The sequence below is a fragment of the Elaeis guineensis genome, chromosome 15 (genome assembly GCF_000442705.2).
Source record: "Elaeis guineensis isolate ETL-2024a chromosome 15, EG11, whole genome shotgun sequence".
In the NCBI taxonomy this organism is placed as follows: domain Eukaryota; kingdom Viridiplantae; phylum Streptophyta; class Magnoliopsida; order Arecales; family Arecaceae; genus Elaeis; species Elaeis guineensis.
Genome location: NC_026007.2, coordinates 67,038,341 through 67,060,726, shown reverse-complemented (window position 1 = coordinate 67,060,726; position 22,386 = coordinate 67,038,341). Strand labels below are relative to the sequence as shown.

Genomic DNA, 22,386 nt, shown 5'->3' with positions numbered 1-22,386 from the left:
TCCTTTATTATACTACAGCTGATGAGCAAGTGGATGAGCTAGCTTTTCTCAATTTTTAGGCTACAATGTTGAAGACGGGAGAGAGTTTTTCTGCCTACAATGCTAATGGTAGCAGAAAGGCAGCTATCGCGTGGATATCCAAACTTCTCATTGACTTGCCTGCAGACAGCCTCCAAGAATTTTTCCGAGGGGAAAGGATGGAGACCCACCATCACCATGATTATACAAGTCCCTGGGGACTTGGGAATGCATCATATAAGATTTGTATGCAGGATTTTTGGCTGCTAACCAAGAATTATGATGCATCAGATGCTTGTGGTTGCAACTCCAAATTTTAACTCTTAGCAGATGTTCTTCTAAATGGAAATAAAATCTCTCTCTCGTGGAAGTTGCAACTAAAGATTTCATCTGTGTTCCGACACTAGGAAATAATAATGTTTATTTGATCATTCTGATTGTTATGGGATAGCATGTTCATCCGGAAAGGAGTATATGGTGCATAATTTGCATCCAATCTGTGTATCCGAAGGGAATTGTGAAATGCCTACCTTTAGGCTCTCCTCCTTCGTGGAGAACAATGGTGAAATAAGCTTTTGTCCATTAACTGGTTCTTGTGCTTGCATAAATGGGGTCATGTATTGGATGAAAGATGTCAACAAAGTATGCGGGTTGATTACTAAATTGAATAATAAACACACCTTGCATCCTTTTTCACTTCTTTCGACCTTAGAGATGATAAGAAGTGATTTCCCCAGCACCCTCTTTCTTAAATTATAGATGGTAAAAAAAAAAATATTTCATACAGATACCTGAACTCCTTGCACAAATTGGATGGCAAACTTGTATAATTCCTTTTGCGTTAAAAAATGCCTCTCAGGTTTTCAAAAGATGGATTATTTGTTACAATCGCATAAAGGATGTTGCGTAGTTTATATAGACGATGTCTTTGTTTTCTCTAAAATAAGAAAAGAACATAAACAACATTCTGTAATGGCTTCATAAAAAATGAAGCTATCTTTTACCAAAAAGGTATTGAGCCTGACAATAAGATATTGGATATCCAGGTTTTGTATTAAGAAGGAAAATTGTAAATGGAACCACAGATTCTAGACAAGTTTTTAAAAATTCCAGGAATGCAAACTCTAAAACAAATAAGAAGTTTCTTAGGAATACTTGATCATGAATGAAAAATTTATCCAAGAATTATCCAAGAAAGTTAATCCTCGATATCTCTATCTAAAAGATCAACCAGAAAAATCATCTACATTGATAAAACAATTTTTTTTAAAAAAATTTATAGAAAGAAATTAAAAAGAATGTGCAAATCTTCTGCCCTATATTACGCAAGTAGACTTGTATTAACCTATTCAACATAGGACTAAGCAAAGCACAACCCTTCATGCTTTGATCTTTTAGATTTTCCAATTAGATATTGTTTTGCCAAATGGTACACCAACTGAAAAACCTTTTAAAATCATTAAAAAAATGCAGAAAATAATTTAAAGATTATTCAATATTTTAAAATTATCTAACAGTGATCGCTAGAATGATTACATAATACACACCCTTTTATTTTATTGTTCTCCAAAATATGACCGATTTCTCGAAGTTCTGTCATCTCCTACGGTACAAATTATCTAAGTTCATCATTAGTCCTCTGATGAAATAGTTGAAGTCCCATCGGTTTTCTGCGCTCTGTTCTAAATCTTCTCCCAGCATGGTCTTGGGACCTATGGCACTTCTTTCCCTACAGCTTCACGATAGCCCGAAGTATGAGCGCTAGAAGTTCACTTTCTGTACCTCATTTACATGCTTAAGTTGTGAGATGACACCTAGGTAATCATTCATCTCAAGAAGCAAAGCTTTTAGAGAGAAGAGAAAGGAAAAGGAAAGGAAAATATAGAACTAGATGAAAATTTTCACATTTAACCATGGGACCCTTGTTTTCTCAAAAAGAACAATAGACTTCTGTTGGATGTTTAGAATACTTTAGGCTAAAAGCAATTGAAACATCAAAGAAATTTCTTCTCCCATAAATGGATAAAGCCTCTATTCTATCTCTCATAGGATCTATATATTCTCATATCAAATTTTACAACCTGAATTAATTCACCAAAAGCACTTGAAAACGTAACAAGTAAAATAAATGGTTGGATTTCAGCGTCAAAATACTTTCAGTTTAGGAGATTTTGAAAGAAAAAAAAAAATCCAGAGCAATTTCATCTTTGCAAAAAGTGAATCCTTTTAACTCTCTTTTTTTGCAGAAACCGTCCATTTCAAACTTTACCAGATCCTTATGCCTTTACATATAATATATAATCAGTATGCACATAATTGTAATAAACACGCATATGGTCGACTAGCGCGCACACAAGAATGTGTTTAAGCTGGTCATAAGGAAAAAGGTACAATGGTCCAAGGAAGTTTGAAGTGGACTTTTTCTTCAAAAGAAAGAACAGAAGTGACCTGCTTCGCAGAATGAGATAAAGTTGGGTTTCTCCATGCAAAACTCCCTTCAATTTGAAAAGCATGATAGGATTTGTACAAATGTGAGATTCTTCTTGAGGAAGAGAAGACCCAGGGACCAAGGCAGAGGCATGTACCTAGAGGGCCCTTAGCCTCTGCCTGCACAGCAACACTCACAAAAACAAAGCAGGAAGAAAAGAAAAGAAACTATTTTCTCACCATTCTTCACATTCCTAACAACAAGTTGATTGTAATTCCACCTTCAATTCATCTTCCCCCAGAGAGTTCAATGGCTTCCTGGTTATGCATAGAATCTTCATCCCAGTTAAATCTCCGTTGCATCATCTCGTATTCTTGCCCCGTGAAACTTCAATTTGCCGCCACTCTTCCCACCTCTCAGCCAGCCCCTCCCCTTCAAGCATCCGAACTACTTCAGACATTGTGGGACGATCCTCCGGTGATGCTTGGGCACAAAGCAAAGCAACCTGAATCATCATTTCCACTTCCTGGCTGTCATAGTTCTTTTTCAGGTTACGGTCGACAATAGCATCCAATCGTTTTTCCCTCTCTAGTTTCTTAACCTAGGTTTGCAAAAGAACAGTCACTAGCAAATCATCAAGAGCTACAGATAAGTAACTAGACTGAATAGCACATAACAACAGTTATCTGCATATGCAAGAAACAAACATTTAAAGGTTCGTTGTATAAATATATATATATATATATATATTTAAAAAAAGATCTACATGTTATCAAAAGGGCAAACAATGAACTATTCTCATTCTATATGAGATTGAGATGAACACCCCTAAAAGAAGTCAATGGTAACCAAGTTCTTCCATGCCAACAAAATTTTATACTACTAATCTAGCCTTCTTGCATGTGCATAATTGAGAACATGTGTAGCTCATCCTATGGCAGAGAAATTGCTTCTTGTTGATATTTTGGAAAACGAGATAGGACAGAATCCAATTTTCAAGTAAAAAAGGATAAAATTTATGAAACTAAAGGAAAAAAAAAAAAAGAAAAAGAACTTGCAGACTGCATCAAAGTATATCATACTTTTTCAGTGCAATTACCTGGTATGTTGTACATAGAAGCATTATGGAACCATTTCCAAGAACGCAACAGGTTGTAATTGATTCAGGTTTTCCTCTCTGGTACATCCAAAAACCCACATATGTCCAAGATCAGGCTCAAGTTCAAAAGCAATGGCATCAAGTTTTTGCCTGCCTTCCTACTTTTACAGTTCATCTCATATGCCCAATAACTATGTGCATGTGAAATGTATATATTTACTATGTAGTTTATGATATTGGTATATTTTTAGTAAGTTTCTCACCTTGATGGTGACCACTCTTTTGATATGTATCTTTACCTGGCGCTGTTGCTTAGTGAGAGAAGCCCAATACAGCTTCACAGAATTTTAGGGTGATACTGTAAATGATATGGTGGGTGAAGGACAAGCGGGCACCAAAACACCATACATCTTGCACCATTCAAGATTAGGCGTGCCTTACGATAATACTGTTGTCTTGCTGAGTATCAGCAAACTCAGACATGCAATGTTATAGATACGATCTTAATATCCAATTCTTTACAATTCTTGTACTTTATGCAAGAAATAAAACTTAACTAAATATGATGAACTCTCCAACATGTATCATATGATAGAAATTCTCCTACATTTTTTAGGGGTTTTTCACCTATCCCTGCAGATATGGATTATATCTACTAATCAAAAATCATTGTTTGCAAACATAAAGCTCAATTCATCCTTTTTGGAATTGATGACCCTCAAGTTAAATTTTTGGCTGACAGTGTAACAAGTCTTATTTTAACTATAAAATGACTCTTTTACCCTTTGGGTTGATACCCATGAAAAATATATGCAAATTATAACTTCATGATACAAATTGAATGTTAAAATTTTTCAGGGGTGTTGGTGCAAAAGAGTAATACAGCCATTTAAAGCTTAAAATTGGTACTTATTAACGACATCAGGCAAAATTCTAAAGATGGATATCATTGCAAAAACAGGATGACTGAAGGGGGAGAGACGCAAATACTGATTTTCAAGTGATGAATACGTAATAGCCCATATTTAAAAGTTGAATTGCTATTACCTGAAATTAAGTACTCCCAACAACACCCTCCAAAAATATGCACCAAGAGGTGATAATTCAGCCTAAGCTAAGCATGATATGCCAATTTTTGAGCAAGCAATATAAGTAATAGTAGTACAAGTAATACGTCATCTGAGTTGTACAAATCGTATAGATTCTTATCATCTAAGCTATTAATGTATTAGCCTGTTTCATTTACGAGGATGCAAGTCATAGAATACATCATTTATAAATCATACATACATGAAGACATGAAATATTGGATCTGTATAATTTAATACAAACTACCATGAATACATAGACGCACAAATGAGAATTAGTAACCCATATGTCTACAAAGTAGTTTAGTCATTTGACCTAGACAATCAAGAAAGTCACCAATTTGGAATAGCAAAGTGTTTAGATTATCTTTTCTGTACTGTAAACAGCAGAAATACAGCAAAGTGGTGGCTAGCATCTTTTGGTAACAAATGCTGAAAGAAAAACTTGCAGTGCGAGTATCAACTATATGACTATGTCTATTGAAACTAGAAAAGTTTATAATATGAGAAATACTTAAACAATATGAAAAACCATGCCGAAGAGAAAAAAAATCATGACATAACCATTGTAAGAAATCAGGTGATTCTCAAAAGTGAAAAGATGTAATTCAGCAGAGCTAGGCAAACTTACATGATCAAGCAAGAGTACATCATCTTCTTCCTCCAAGCGAGAAAAGTCTATAGCACGTTGTCCGGTAACAAGTTCGAGAAGCATGATCCCATAACCAAAAACATCAGTTTTCTCAGATGACCTTCCAGTCGACAAATATTCAGGTGCTATGTGGCCCATAGTCCCACGAACTTGAGTTGTCACAGATGTACTCCTCACATCAACCAATTTTGCCAAGCCAAAGTCCCCAACAACTGCTTCAAAATCTTCATCAAGCAAGACATTAGCAGCTTTAACATCACGATGTATAATTTTTGGGTTGCAATGTTCGTGAAGGTACTCCAAACCACGTGCAGTGCCTAAAGCCACTCTTTTTCTTGTAGGCCAATCTAAAACTGGTTCCCCAGGTTTAAAGTCTGCACTAGTCAAGGCATTGAGGACATGCAATCAGAAATCAACAGCAATAAAGATAGCAGGTGTTAGGTTACCTGAAAAGTGATACTCCAATGGACTCTGTGAGTAAATGACAGAATTAAATGTGAATTATAGTGCATCACATGCATGACTTATTTATATATACTGATCAATTCAGGTTGCATGCCAGACCATTGCTACTGAACATGCTAAGGTGAGATTCAGGAGGCACCCACTCGTCCAAGAATGTTGCATATTCACTAAATATGACAAACCACTTGACTCTTGGAACAAAAAAAAAAGTGTTAAAGAACTTATGTTCAAAATGTGTGCCTTCTTATGACAGTTTGAAGCATTGATGGTCTTCAAGACCTTACCCACCAAAATGTAGCATTACCATATAGTGCTCCATTTGAATATATCAAGGTCAACATGAAGTTTTAAGCCCATTATATTACTCGTTGGCGTAATTATACTTTCACATGAAAATGGAAATGTTTGAGAACAGGGGTAGAGCCCTAACTAGAGCAAATATTTCTTGCCCCTGCAACAAATTCCCATCTTAATAGAGGGGAAGAAATCAGAAAGAATTCATGCAGAAAGAATGACATATTGGGAAAAAATTATGGAATAAAGAAATTTGGTAACTTCATCGTTGTCTCAGCATTAGTACCTCGTAAACGGTAGGCAACACTCAAGTTTTGCATGAAAGGATAAACTAGAAGCCGTTCTGTTGGTGTTGTACAAAAACCAAACAACCTCAATAGATTTCTGTGAACAGCTACACTTATCAGCTCCACTTCACGTAAAAATGCAGCCTCCCCTCCAGGATTTCCATAATAAGTCAACCTTTTTACAGCAATTTTTGTGTTATCTGGAAGCACTCCTTTATAAACTTTTCCAAAACCCCCCTGTCCAAGAATATTCTTCTCACTGAAGTTCTCTGTTGCAAGTTGTAATTCTCGCCAAGCAAATCTCTTCAACTGTCCAAATGCAATCCTGCGATCAACTTCACCTAAATGTCAAAAGTGTTTGCAATTTGTCAGAAACATCTGCTCCATGAAATTTATGTATAAAAAGAAAAATCACATGGCAACAACCATTTTAATGACATTGCAATCTTTAACATGAGGTCATGCAAAATTAATAGATAGAGGGCAAGCCAGCAATTTTTTTCCAATCCCTCTCCGGTTTGACTTAAGTTGCAAATGTATTGAAAAATTTAATCATGATGGAGAAAGAGTTAGATGCGGAAAAACAAAAATTCAGAACACTTGAAGTGGATACTAAATGGGAGAAAAGACAAAAGCACCAAGTGCAGTAATACCATTTAGATACGCATAAAAGTGTTCCAAAGCAAAGCTTGGTGAACCATCTAATTTAACGACTAAATGAAAAGACAGACCTGCAACATCTACAAAAACTTCCCGTCGATAACCTTTCCTCCTAACCTTACAGAACAGAAATGCAGCCCCTATAACAAGGAGCCCTATTACTCCTCCAACACTGCCCAGCACAATTCCAATCTCTGGATTGCTGGATCCTCCTGTCAAGACAAATCAAAAATAAGGACTGTTGCCTGGAGCCAAAGTGCACAAAGTTTCCCCTCCCAAAGTAAAAGGTTTTCCCAATAAATATAGTTAACCCAGATAAAGGACACAACAAACAGCACATGTTACCTTGGCCAGGTACATTGGATGCACAAGGGTGTGGAAAATTTGAGCCACAATTTAGATTGTTACCTGTAAAGCTGCATGAAATAACCAAATCAGATCAACAGCCATGATAGGAGCGCTTGCATCCAGATATTCTAAAGATCTGGCCATACTTGTATTTGGCTACTTGGAATAGACGATCTGGTACTAGACCACTAAGATGATTGAACGCTAGACCACTGCAAACACAAGTCAGATTGTGGTTGTCCAGATTTATAAGAAACATTTCTGAACATAAAGTAATGCTTAGCATTGTCAAAAATATCTAAGCACGAAGACAGATTAAAACACAATTTTGTGGTTTCTTACAAAGCAGACCCAAAATCAGCATCATTAGTGGTAGCACTTACATGTCATTTAAGCCTGGAAGGTTTGAAAGGGATTCAGGAATATTTCCAGTAAGTTTGTTTTGATTCAAAGTCCTGATCACAAGGTTAAATGAATGCAAAAATGAGGAGAGGTTAATTCCAACATTTGACTTAAATAGTCAAAGCTATGATCCTACTTACAAAATTGAAAGCTTCGAAAGCCTGCCAAGAGAAGCGGGTATTTCTCCACTTAAAAGATTATTTTCCAAATTCAAGTTTGTCAGACTAGATAAATTTCCAAATGATTCTGGTATTCCGCCAGTTATATTGTTATCTGGCAAGGACCTGCATGGTTATACATCAAGTTAGGAGAGAAATGAGGAACCAGCGCTAGATGATTGCAATGATGCAGTAATTCTAATAGGGGAAATAGCTCCATGTACACAAAACCATTGGTTATTACTTTCCCATGTAACCTGTTAGGCTCAATGTATGTACAAATAAAGCATCAATGTACAGATTTACAAGCCTATACTCCCACAACACGTGTGAATAAAAAGCATTATTCACACTTTGTTCTTTCAGAATCAATTAGTGCAAATTCAAAACCATGCTGTTGATGCTGATGGAAGTTATGTCAGCTCGTTGGCATCCCTCTCCTTCTAGGGAGTACCATGCTCTTGATGGTAACTTTCATAAAAGACTTACAAATCTAGAATGTGAGGACAGGAGGGTTCCATAGCAAATTCAACATATAACATAGGCACAAAGGTACATGGGATCACTCCTTTCCTCCTGGAACAAACCTGATTTGGACAGGGAATATTTAATCCCGCTCTTTAGTGATCCTTCTCTCATTGCTTTTGTATTTCTATAATGCATTGCTTTACTATCAATGCAGACAGTTCTCAAGCTAATTACTTAGATTAATCAAATTATTATATGCTAACTCCCGCAATACAATGAATTTGATGCCCAAACTGCATATTCAAATATTAAGCTTAAAAAACAAATGGCAACATATAAATTTTCCTCATCTGACTTGCTATTGATACTCAAATGTATCAACAAAAGAAACAACACATAATTCAAAGTAACTTTTCCTTCTGGAAAACTAATTATAGCACATGTTGACTATAATGATTCTCCCTATAGCCCTTTACAATGACAAAAATCTCTTTTTCCTCAAATGGAGAATTATAGTGGATGGCTATCTTCTTTTTATGAAGCAATGCCGCAATAACGTAACTAAAAGGATATCATAAATACCTGACGCAAAAGTCATGTACAAGCAAACTGAGTTAGGTCAAGATCAGCAATCTATAGAATAAAAGAAAAGGTAATTAGCCTTTCTACCCACTAGAGAACAAACAAGGAATTGGTTATCAGTGTGAGCTCCAGGAGATTTCACAACGTTTTCTATTTGGCTCCATCTAATAGACCTAAAAGAAAGTTCTAGTTTTCCATACCCAATTATGCCTTTTTTTATCTTTTATCTATGCTCCTGCTTGTAGCATTAATCTTGTAGGTGTACTTCCTAGTTGCATGAGTTTACAATTTGTAACCGTGATTGCCTTCTAAATCATACACCAAACCCTGCCAAAAATTGGCTTTGCTAGGAATTTCAGTATTGTATCGTAGTATGTTGACTTCAGGTTGAGAAACAATTGCAGAAAGTTTCCACACTTCAATGAGCTGTATTTTGATTCATTAATTTAACCTCATATAGGTGGATTAAGTTTTGCAAGTGTAGACCAAGGTAAGGTGATATCATGAAGATTTCAAAATCTTTGGAAACATATAACTATACTTACAATACAGTTAAATAGCTCAGCTCTCCAATTCTTGGAGACAAGGTTCCAGTGAATCCCATGTTAGGCAATGTTCTGCGCAAACAAAGCAACAATAACAATAAATAAAAGCAAGGCATTGTATTAGGCAATGTTCTGAGCAAAAGGATAAGCTAGAAATCAACAAACATGATTAAGTTGGCAATGCATACGTACACCATAATAGCAAAAAAACATCTGGGAGGAATAAATAAACAGGAACTGAGATATCAAGAAATAACTTACACTTGAATGACATTGTTGTTATTATCACAAATAACAGAGTTCCATGTGCAGGGATTGACTTGATTTGTATTCCAATCAACAAGCTGACTGCCACTGGCATTTAACTTACGCTTCATGTCATTTAATGCATCTCCTAGAAACACATGAATATTAATAAGTTCACAAAATTAGACAAAAACAGAATGCATAGAAGATAAATAACTATATCAACTTTGAGAAAATAATCGAACAAAGCAGTTCATCAACTACATTTTGCTAATAAAAGCTCATCAATGCACATAATATCATCATAAGCATGTCAACAGTCAAGGTCTGATCATCATTTGCCTACCCAATATACACATCATCTTAAAGTAGCAGATGCATCTGAAGCTTAATTCTTTCCTGAAAAAGTTAAATATTTTTCCAGGTGGAGGCTAAAGAAAAGTATTATGTTACAATTAAATGTCCTTATGGTACTTTTTAATTAGTTCTTTTCTACACCATCAAGTTGGAAAAGCTGGACAAGCCTCCAATCTACCCCAAAGTATAAACTGTTATGACCCATAACTAATAGACCAATACCCACCCAGTCACACCCCAATCTCCACTCCCAGTTCACCAGATAGAGCAGATCCCATCCGACTCGCAGCCCTTGAGACCATGTTCAATTTTTTTCATTTTCTTCCCAAATACTCATAGTTCCTTTTCATACACAATGGATCAACAAAGTGTACCAGAAATAAGGCCAGATTTTTCTTCTTATCATGGTCGAAAATGATGATATTAAGAAAGTTAAGTGGACTAAAACTCCAAACCAAGGTTCGTTGTACCGGTACCGGATGGCGTGCCGGTGCCGGACTGGTACGATATAGTACCGTACCGACATACGGTACGTCTAGATGTACTGGTACACAATATTTTTTTCGATTTTTTTTTTGATTTTTGAAGTTAATAATTGATAAATACAACCTCAATATGGCATTATATTGCATATTATTGACATATTTGGGTTCAATTTGGAGTTAGGTTGCGGTACAAAGACTCTTGATCCAAAATTTCAAACATATATTTATTTACATTATATTTCAACTATGTCATCTTAAAACTAAAAAAAAAATATATAAAATATGCATTAAAATATATCTAAATATTTAAGTACAAAGCGCAATAACTGATATACGAACCTTAAGATGTACTCTGCATTTAATTTCTTGTCGAGTGCCTGTGACGCTCGTAGATGTCTGGATCATCAACATAGTCTGAAGGAATATCAGTCCAACCCTCTAGCCAAGCTGCACCGTACTCTCGAATATTCATCATCCCATAAGGCATCCTCTCTGGATTGTAAGACATCTCAGACCTCTCGCTAAAATTCTGACTCTGAAAAATATCCTCGAGATGATGGTACGGTTGTGGAGGAGCCCATCCAAATATGCCAGTAGCAAAATCTAATCCGTAAGATGCTCCAGACTGCATAGGGTAGTAACCACTAGAAGATGATGCCTCGGATGCACCATATGCATATGGATCATAAGGTGGCTGTGGATAATAGAATCCATAATGCGAGGATGATCCAAATACATCCATGGACCCTACTCCACGTGCAAGATCGTCCGCAGTATATATATAATTAAAATATATGCAAGTATAACAAAACACGATAGTTTAATGATAATTAAAATAATTATATATAATTTTAAAATAATTTTAATAATTATTTTAAAACTTATAATTTCAAAATAAATATGTTATATGCTTCAAATAATATTTTTAAATTAACTAAAATATAAAACTATTTTTATATATTTTTTATTTTATAATTAAATTTTTTAATTTAAATAATTAAAAAAATAATTTTTTAATTTCAAATATTTGAAAAAAAATTGAAATTAGATTTAAGTAGCTTGAATCATTCTAAACATGATTCCCAAACTCTAATTTTTTTTCTAAAATTTAAATTTTTTTAATTTTTAAATAAATAAATATTTAAAAATATTTAAAAAATATATAATTAACGAAAATTAAAAATTTTGGTGTCATCGTGTAGATCTTCCAAAGATCTATCACATATAATTAAATCATACCAAAATCATAAAATTTTGGCATGATTTTCTCCTATTTTTATTTTACCTCATTTTTATCCTATTTCTAACAACAAAAACAAAAAAAAAAAATTTACTAACAAAATAACAGATTATCTTACCTTCGACCAAAGATCAGTCTCTTCTCAAATCACTCTTCCAATTTCACGAAATTTTGCCTTCTTTTCTAATTTTTTAGAGGTCTCAACGATTAAGTTGCCCACGACCATGGATATTCTATGAGAACTCTCAAAGAACACCGAAGGCCTGGTGCTTATTAAAGCACCAGGCCCTCCCCCCATGTGAAGTGGGCCACGCCCATTTCTCTCTCCCCTCCCTCCCCCCAACCACATGAAAAGGCCCCCACCTTCGTCCCTCCCCCATGTGAAATGGTCCTCTGGGCGGTACGGTTCGATTCACCCCAAACCAATGGCAAACCGAGCTATACCGCCCAGTTCCAGACGGTATGGGCCCGAACCGCACCGAATCAGGCGGTTCGGTGCGGTTCGGGGTCGTTTTCCGAAAAACAGGCCCGAACCGGACCGGTAAGGGACCGGTCCGGCTCGGTACGCCCCGTACCGGACGGTTCAGTCTGATACGGCAAACCCTGCTCCAAACAAATACAGTGAATGCCTAAAAAAAATCCTAATTTTGCCCCCATATCCACCCAGTTAGCCTGCAATGAATTAGATAGGCAATTGTCACCCCCCAACTGACGCCATGCATACTTTCTCTTGGTTTTCTAATAAAACTGCAACATCACATTTTACACCTGGCATCTATTAGAAAAAGCAGGAGCTTACATACTGCGAAGCTTATAGAAAACCTCCTATAAGAGTATCCAGCCCAGCATTATGGCAGAAATTTTCTGGAACCAAAAAAAAAAGAAAAAAAGAAAAAAGAAAAGCTTTGATAGACATAGACTGCAGCCTCTGCTCAACATACTGACAACTAAACTCCTGCATCTGCCACAAAGCAAACCGAGGCACTTCAAAGGAGAACAAAAGCATGCAAAAAAATTCCAAGCCAGAAACGCAACTGGAAAATATAGTTGGTTGTGGACCTACACAGTTTAGTACTACGGTCACATTGGCAACCTTATAGCAGATTAAAATCTAGTGATAGAGCTTATGCTGCTACAAAAAGGATGTCAAGGTAGCCAAAGCGATAACCATCTTGAGCAATTTGAAGCATATTAACCCCGGGAAAAATTTGTCTTATCCACGGAATATTAATACCACCGTTCCTATATAGAGCACTACTGCAACAAATTAGGCAGAAGCTTGCACACACATGGTATAAGCCTGACCAATATCAGGATCTCCTTGCCAGCCTCACTGCTTCCTGGCAGCAGACCTTTTCACATGATATTGCTACACTATTTAATTTTTAAACAATGTTAAGGAAAAAAATGGATTTCATCTATACGATAAGTACAAAAGGAAGATGTTCATACATGCAGTCAAGTGTTCTTTTGATATCATTGATAATCTCGTCATTGACTCTCAAGTAGTTGCTAATAAGATGAACCACCTTCGTGTATGTCATTGGCAATGAGAAAAGAGGCAGCAGAGATCCATGGCTTATGCAGCTTACCACACAAAAAAAAGCAAATAGATATGCATCTCTAAACAAGCAGGCATCTGTAATTTCTTGTAATTTCCAAATTATTGTATTTCAATTTTCATGAAGATGCATGCTTCAAGAGATGGGAGAACACCAATTTTTACATTCCATTTTTCTGTGTTTGGCATGGTTTACTGTTTGTATTGCTCAGGGCCATTGTCACTCAGTCACACCAACTTTCCTGTATTCTGCAAGTTAGGCCTTTTCTTCCATGACAGCAGCAATAATTATTAGAAAAATAAAAGTAAGAAGAAGGAATGACAAACAGGAGAAGATAGCCAAGATCTGCCGCTAAGGTGACAAGCGGACAGGCAAACAAAAGAATATCACAGAAGCAACTGCCTTCAACCACAAGATTGACAGCACCCTCAATAAACTAGATGCAAATTCTAGAGCCAATGTTCCAAACACCACCATTATTACTCAAAATCATGTTTTGCACTCTCGGTAACTCATAGCTATAGTTGTTTGAAAAATCCTGACTTACTTCTTTCTAGATATCCCACTAAAATCATAAGAAGGTATATTTCCAATTCTCTCTCTCTCCCCCCCCTCTAATTTGTGTGTGTTGAGCAAATGAGTCACCCCTCATTGTCCCTGTTGTTGTATAGGAGGGAGAGCATCCTTAGTCCCATATTGGTTGCAAACTAATGAAGACTCTGGCTTATATGGGATTGGACCTTCTCTCCCTCGTGAGGCACCTTTTGAAGGGTAAAACCATGAGGTTCCATGCCATAGTGGCTAAAGGCCAAAGCAGATAATACCTCGTGTATGCAGGAGCAGAGACAATCCACCCAAGCCACGAGCCCTTGACCACAACATTGACGCTAGAGGAAGGGCTTATGTACCTTCGACGGATTATGATGCACCTTCCGCAACCTTGCACAGATCCCCCTTGACTGGAAGGCTATGTTGTGGTAGGAGGGAAAGCATCATTAGTCCTACATTGGTTGTGAATCATTGGAGACTCTGGCTTATATGGGATAGAACCTTTTCTCCCCCATGAGGCATCTTTTGAAGGAGAAAACCGTAAGGCACCATGCCATAGCGATCAAAGGCCGAAGCGAACAATACCTTATGTATGCGGGAGTAGAGATCGACCCACCCGAGCCCCAAGCCCTTGACCACAACATCCCTATATCAAGGTTTTAAATCCCATAGGACAAAAGTGTCACAATTTCTCCATAAAACGGGACGTCCCACTATCCCATCCGTCCAGGCCTGTCCTGTCCAGACAGCAATCACGGTCATGCATCTCAATGGATATCCTCCATCTTTCTCTCTTTCTTTCTTTCTTTTTTCTTTTTTTCTTTTTTCCTCTAACTTTCTTCTTTCATTTTCTTTTCTTTCTTTTTCTTCCTTCCTTTCTTTTTTTCATTTTTCTTCTTCTTTCCTTTCATTTTTTTCCTTTTCTTTAGCTTTCCTTCTTCCTTTTTTTTCCTTTCTTATTCTCTCCCTGTATAGATGGATTTTGAAGTTTCGAGCCCATCCCAACCCCATTTTCTGGGTTTTGGAGTTCTGAGCCCATCCCAGCCCCATTTTCTCATAAGAACGGGACAGGACAGGCTGAAAAACCCCCTCTCCCATCGGCACATAAAACTTTACCCTATATAGCGGAAGCATTGCTTTGCTTTTGTAAACCTAAATATTACCTAAAATCATAAGAGGGTATATTTCCAACTCTCTCTCTCTCTCCCCCCTCTAATTTGTGTTGAGCAAATGAGTCACCCCTCATTGTCCCTATATAGCAGAAGCATTGATTTGCTTTTGTAAACCTAACTATTACCTATACTATGCCAAGAGAAGAGGTTGGAATTTTGGAATATTCAATCAAGACTCCATCCATCACTTTTCTCTCAACATACTCAGCACCAAGAAAAGGGGTACAAAAATCCTTGTGTAACATCCTTACTCCATCTTTCTCAAGTCTCTTTCTCTCCACATTTCACAAGCACATAAAATATGAAGAACACAAAGATACCGTAGCTAAGATAGAATTGGTTGAACAAGTCAATTAATACCACATCTCACTATATAAATATCGATGCTTCTTCTATGTTCCAATCAAAATAGGTTAATATCTCAAAGTTACCACACGTACGTGCCTATACTCTATTCCGGTCAATTTCCTATGTTAACATAAATAAACATGCCTCTCCTTTATTTCATTCAGATAGGCATTACAGCCATCTATTAAGATTGATTTTATTCCATAAAAAGAGATTAACAAATGGTACACCAATAGAAAACTGAGCTTATTTAACAATTTACATTCATCCATCAGCCATCATCAACTCATTTTATTATTTTTCTATTGGTATGTCCTATTTTATTTTGTGCATTTTCATTTTTATGTTTATTCAATTAATAATTTTTTGTGTTATTTTTATCTTTTATTTGATTTTTTTAAATTTTCTTTGACATTCACCGCACTCGATAATTTGCTAGTATGCCAAATACTCCGCATAAAACAACAATAGAGAATTGATGTAAAAAACATTTTCTTCCAAATGAAATAAAAAATAATTTAAATCAACCTCCATAAACACATTATAAGAATCTTTTTTAGTGAGAAATCAATCCTAGATTGGCTTGAGATGAGAGCTTAAATTTTGATGGAAACCATTGCGCATTACATTTCCATATTCCAAGTACAATGCTACCATTTGCAAACAAATAATGTCATTCTGAGCATATTGTTAATCTCCCACCCTCAATCTACCCCATCATGCTCTTCCACCCCCACCTCAGGTCTCTAAATCCCAAGCATTTGGTCTTTCATTTGCATAAATTGTTCCAATCCATCAGATGGGAATTGTTTTACTCCTCCATCTCCACTTCATACAATATCACTTTTAGATCAAGGTTTCGAATACCACTAGAACGAGCAATATGAACCAAGGTTCACCGAACCGGTCCGGACAATTTAGGGCGTGCCAAACCGTATTAGCCGCTAGCCAGTGTGGTTCGGGTGTTCAATTCGAAACACTGGCGAAAACAAAGGGAGAGAGAAGGAAAGAGAGAGAGAGAGAAGAGGGGCGAGAAGGAGAGGAAGGCCGAAGGTGGCCATCAGCGGGCTACCGAGGCCTCTAGGACTCTGCGATCCTCCACAAAATGCGAGAAGAGAGGGAGGGAGATATAGAGAGAGAGGGAGGGAAAAGGAAGGAGAGAAAGATGGCGGGGAGGCCACTGCATGGTGGTTGTGGCCGTCAAACAGCCCAAATATATCTCGCAGTCGCCGTAGGTTTGAAATAGGGGCGACGGTGGCCACCCGATGGCCCTCCAACAACCTCCCTTCCTTCCTCTTCCCCTCTCTCTATCTCTCTCTACTCTCATTTTCTCGCAGAGGGCTGCAGAGCCTGACACCTAGCTCAAGTTTTCCACCTATCTCAAGTTTTCCACCCTCCATCAAGACCTGCTAGAGATGTTTTATGATGATTCACTCTTAGACTATCGATCTATCAAAAGAAATCAGGGAAAACTTTGAGAGTAACTTCTGCAGATAAGTTTCACAAAAATAGAAGTTCTATTATATAATGACAATGGATAACTGGTGGTGCTCCATGTCAAACATCAAAGCCCCATTTGACCCTACCCCTCTGTTCCAGAACATATCCTTTGAGGGCCTATATTATTATTGTATAATGTTGAGCTATGATGAGCCATATAATCTTAGCCTTCCAACAATTATGGTAACTTTAGATCATCTATTAATTTACACTTTTCCTAGTCAACTCATCTATGCATAATCCGGTCCTTCCCAAATATGCCCCAATGCAATATTAATCACCAGTATCATACTCATATTCATCCAATATTGAACTTGCATATCCTACTAAGTACACAGTGAAAAAGTAATCTCTTACTTACACCTCTTTTGTGCAAATACTTAAGGCAGCTAAATCAGTTGCCATAAATTGGCTTCAAGCACTCTGGCAACAAATATCAGATTAATCCTGTAGCTCTATAAACATATAGGTCCATACAAATCTGACGCCTTTTCTTCAATATTTTGGTATTAGAGAAGCATAAGTGGCATTAATGTCAGTAAAAACACATTAATGACAATATCTCTAAAAATCTTCAACACATATCCCTTGATTCTGCATGTATAACTTCTACAAAGTAAAGAGTCGAGATCATGCTACAACAATGTCATGAAAAGCGACAGGTTGTAGAAGGAATGGAAGACAAAAACCACCCACTTGAGTGTATTCAAGAAAAAGGGAAGACAGACTTGTTCGGGTAACTCCAAGTAGAGGTTTACTATTTAGAACTAAGAAATGCGGTTCATGAATTGGAATATCACTGTAGTAGAACTACTAAGTTGCATTGTGATGTAGATCTGAACACACCAAAAGTTATTTTTAACCATCTCACAATGACGTCTGATGCAATTATTCTCTAGAAATCAGAACCACTGCATCCCTATCAGACTTATAAACTGCATAGCACTATGACCAACACCAAAACGATACTTCTATCTTATTAACTGTTCATTTTAAGTTACCAATGTTTTTGAAAAAGCAATTGCTGCAAAGTTACATGTCCAAAACATAGTATTCTAAGAAAACAATCTTTCTAGCCCAAGAATACATAAAACATTGATGGATTTTGATACAAAAAAAGAAAAAAAAACAAACAAGAACAATCTTTTGTTCATGTTAAAAATCTTGACTGTCAAAAGGCAAACGAAGGATATCACACATCAAAATACAATGGTTGCTTGATAATAGAAAATTGATCAACAAAATGATAAAATAAGCATCACCTAAATTGATGATCAAACAAATGAGAAAAAGAAATACAATCATAAATTCAATCACTCTTTTAAACAGCATAATTCAATACTTAAACCATTAGTGTGATGCTTGGTGCCAAAGTATCATGTAAATGAACAACACCAAAACAGGATCCAGAGTAATTGACCAAAAGTTCCTTCACAAACAATCCTGTATGTACATTACACAATTTGCTACTAGTGAACCAAACAATGAGATATTCTCATACAGATGTAAAAAACTATACCGAATAAATAGCAAGAATTCCTTCGCTACTATAAATAATCAGGGGAAAGCCAGAAAAAGATGTTAATAAACTTCTTCCAAAGAGATGTAGGACCTCCATGAATTCATACCAAAAACAATCACATGTTAAAGACTAACATGCAAAAGAAGAAGGGCATCACTTCATCCTAAAAGGAGACCACATCAAACAAAGAATCACACTTAATTATTTTTAAACTTAAAAGATAATAAAGAGAAGTCAAAACTACCTTGACGATCAGATTCAGCAAAAGGTTGCAGAACGGCCACAACGAACAGTACAATGATCAACTTCATCTTTCTTGAATTTTTCTCACTTGTGCTAGTTAAAGTGGTCTGAAGGAAGGCAGTATCCTAGTAGTGACATGTGATCAATATAAACATAACAGAGAAAATATCAGTATACGAGTCTTGTTAAAAAAAGAAAAAAAAGGAAACAAAGAAACATGAATTTGTAAAGATTCCCCCAGGTAAGTTAATTTCAAAGGGAATGATGGAAGTAACAGAATGAACATCAAAAGGCTGTTCTTAGGTTGTATTTTGCAAAAGTAACATGAACCACACAAGTATCCTATGTTCCACATAAGAATTCAATAACAGGATGTTTGTAGAGGCTCATATGCATCACTATGCCGTTAACAAATACATACCTTATAGTTATTAGCTATTACTTACAATTTCGTTTATGAATCACAGCTATGAAACACTACTATACGAAATATCTTAAAGGAAACAATTGTATCTGAGACTTGAGAGCAAGTCTTGGAATGAACAAGGAAGATGTATCATCAATTCATGTGGAAAAAGAACAATAGGCAGACTCTATCACACAATATTAATGTAAGTATCAAACGGAAGAAAAACAAATATATGTGGACAGCACACATATAAGCATCCACATAGATCAAGCTCACCCAATAAGATCCCAAAACTTCACCATATTAGAATGCGGACAGCACAGATATAAGCATGTCCATATATTCTATTTTCCTTTGTTCTATTTTTACTGTTTTACATTTTTATCATTGTTCATGGAGCTCCGTACTTCCCATCGCTCCATCTCCATGATGCTGCAATTATTCTCATCTTAAATAAACGTAACTCACGAGAGCAGTGCACCTCCCAAAAATTGAGTGCGAATTTAACAAATAATGTTAATAACAAAAAAAAAAAAAAGAGTACTACCTCACATGTTCAACGCATATGCCAGAATCTAGTTGATGATTATGAACCTATTTTCAATATCCATTTTCATTAGGCACTCTCTCCATACATAGCTAGAAATTTCATTGTTTATTATAGCTATCTATAGTGCGCAAACTGGGTTACAACCTAATATTGCATCCGTCCTTCACTTGGAAGGAGGTTCTGAGTTCAACTCTTCAACAGGTGTTTCTCAACACTTTGACAGAGCAACATTCTCATTAGTGGTACTCCCACCATTATTCTCAAAATATTATAGCAATTTGTAGCTACAACATATGGATGCTAAAACAGGACGAAACAGAAGGCGTTTCAACTTCACAGTCACCCAAAACACACACACACACAAAAAAAAAGCAAAAAAAAGTGGGAGAAACAACGAGATTGTGATGGGCCATGGCATAATGAAAACGTGCTCCGAACCAATGATGCAATCTTCAATAATTCAAACAGTGGGAGAAAAACGGAACCTTTCCAATCATCCAACGAATCCAAAGCCCAAAAAAACACAACTTCTGTTCAAAAATCTTCGAAATTCCCATCCTCCCAAAATCACCCAAAATCAAAAAGAAAAAAAGAAAGATACGCTCGTCACCAAAAATCTCCCATTTTTAACAAGAATCCACTTAAAAGAACATAAACATATTCCATCCGATGCTATAAACCGGCAACGAGAAGAAACTAAACGGAAAAACAAGATCTCTATACCTGGAAGGGGGTGGAAATCGATTCCACCGAGAACGACAGAGATCTTTACTCCTCGCTCGTTTTGCACTGGAATTCAAAAGCAATCTTTTATACCCCGGTGGTTGCCCTACTTTTAGCCAAACCTTTCCCCATTCGCAGCCTTTTTCTCAGAGCCCCGGTATCATTCCAGAGAGAATGCACTTACAGTGCCCACTCCCGCACATATCCCACGAGGCAAAAAGTAAAAAAATATAAGAAAGCTTCTAGAGAGAGTTGCTGCCGAGCTGGCATGGTCAAGTCGCCAATAAGCGCCCGGTCGGACAGTGAACCGGGTGTGGTCCAACCGGGATCCAACGGTGCCTGTCGAGCATTTATGTGATCCAACGGCTGATTGGTGGGTCACAGCTTCAACGCCGTCCAACCTGGTATAAATTGATGTGGTGGTTACCATTTTTGTATGTAATGACTGAACTAGCACCGCATTTGCCACCTACATATGCTAGTAAAGTAATTTAATGACAGAGTGGCATGTTTAGATTTGCTTGTTGGCTGATTTAAAGTTAAAAAAAAGCTAATTGGACCTTTTGTGCATTGGCATGCACCCAGATGCAACAAGGTTGGCAAAGGAGGATGAGGAGAGATTTACGAAGAATCATGGAATAGAGTTGGCTTGATGAAAAATTAACATATCATAAACTTTGATGAATTATGTATAGATACAATGCACCGCACATTAAAGTGCTAGGTAGCATCAAATATTTCAAAGAAAAAACTACATCAACGTGTCCCAATACATGCCAAGTAGTTCACTATTAGAAAGTATTTCATGATTTAGCTATTAATCACAAATAATGACGGTAAAAGCAAAACATCTTTATCAGAACATCTTTATCGACTTATAAGTAGTGTAGAATTAGCGGGATGAATGAGAATGACAGGAAGGTCAAGAGCTTTAGTTAGTCAAAGAAATACAGTCTAATGCTAGACAAACAGGGATAGGGGTGAGATAATGAGTGGTGAGAGATGGTCCAAATAGAGGTTGGTGCATGTGAAAAAAATTATGTTTCCATCTCAGTCATAGTCAAAATCTTACTCACACAGTAACCTAATGGTCTGATACCTCTAAGTCAATAAATATTATCCTTTCTATGGCTGTTTGCAATTAAAACTATTTCCTCAGACTAGATGCCTCATCTTGATAATTGGAAATATGCTTTACTTTGGTAAGGATAAATTCTCCTATGATTTTTAAAACTGTAAATATTCCATTCATTTTTTAAATTATTCAGAGTGACAAATGTCCCTATAATCATTTGCGGTTTCATCAAAGTGAATGGATGTACCATACTACTTCCTTACCAAACTTGCTGATGAATGGGTGCCGGAGTGCCGGTAGGCAGCCTCCACTTCTGAGCAATTGAAAGTCTATTGGAATATTCAAATAGGCATTAGCAATAATTGCCACTTGTACCCACTAACAACTTAAAAAGCAGTCACAATCACTCTCTCTCATGATGTTGCAACGTTGTAATATCTTAGCAAGGGGTAGGGCGAGTTTTGTAGGTTAGGCCGGATCCAAAGCCCCTAGACCGGGGCCTAATCACCATAATTTTCTTAGCACCCAGCCAATGGCACGAACAAACTTTAATATTTATGGGTCGCCAGCGGTGGTTGGACTGAGTGTGTTATTCCGTCAACATTGACATATTGACTGAAAGGTTATACCGAGGCATTATTAGATGGATTATATAAATAATAATAATCATCAATATACTGTCAGCATGTTTATCCATTAGTTATTAATCTGTTTTTATATTGATGTGGAATTCAAACATGTCTTATTGAGTCCACTTCACTGTAGAGTGGATTTGCCAATGACCAATGAGAAACTTCACCATCGGAAGATTATTACGAAGGCTGTGATAACTTGGAATCTTGGTGTGTGATCTTTATGATCATTCATTTGGGTTTAGCTGGGTGTCCGTTGGGTGTCGATTTATATGATTG

At 36.7% G+C, this 22,386-nt stretch overlaps 1 protein-coding gene across 1 annotated transcript; it reads right to left on the bottom strand.

Annotated features, from left to right (window-relative positions):
* Nucleotides 1–2,494: 2,494 nt before the first annotated feature.
* Nucleotides 2,495–20,587, bottom strand: LOC105058424 (LRR receptor kinase SERK2). Its single transcript, XM_010941359.4, is given in 13 exon segments — nt 2,495–2,825; nt 2,828–3,047; nt 5,265–5,659; nt 6,331–6,672; nt 7,063–7,203; nt 7,337–7,407; nt 7,486–7,551; nt 7,723–7,794; nt 7,882–8,025; nt 9,495–9,566; nt 9,756–9,888; nt 18,720–18,843; nt 20,401–20,587. Coding segments are annotated over 12 exon segments (1,815 nt in total). The 5' UTR covers nt 18,787–18,843; nt 20,401–20,587; the 3' UTR covers nt 2,495–2,733.
* Between the last annotated feature and the right edge of the window lie 1,799 nt (nt 20,588–22,386).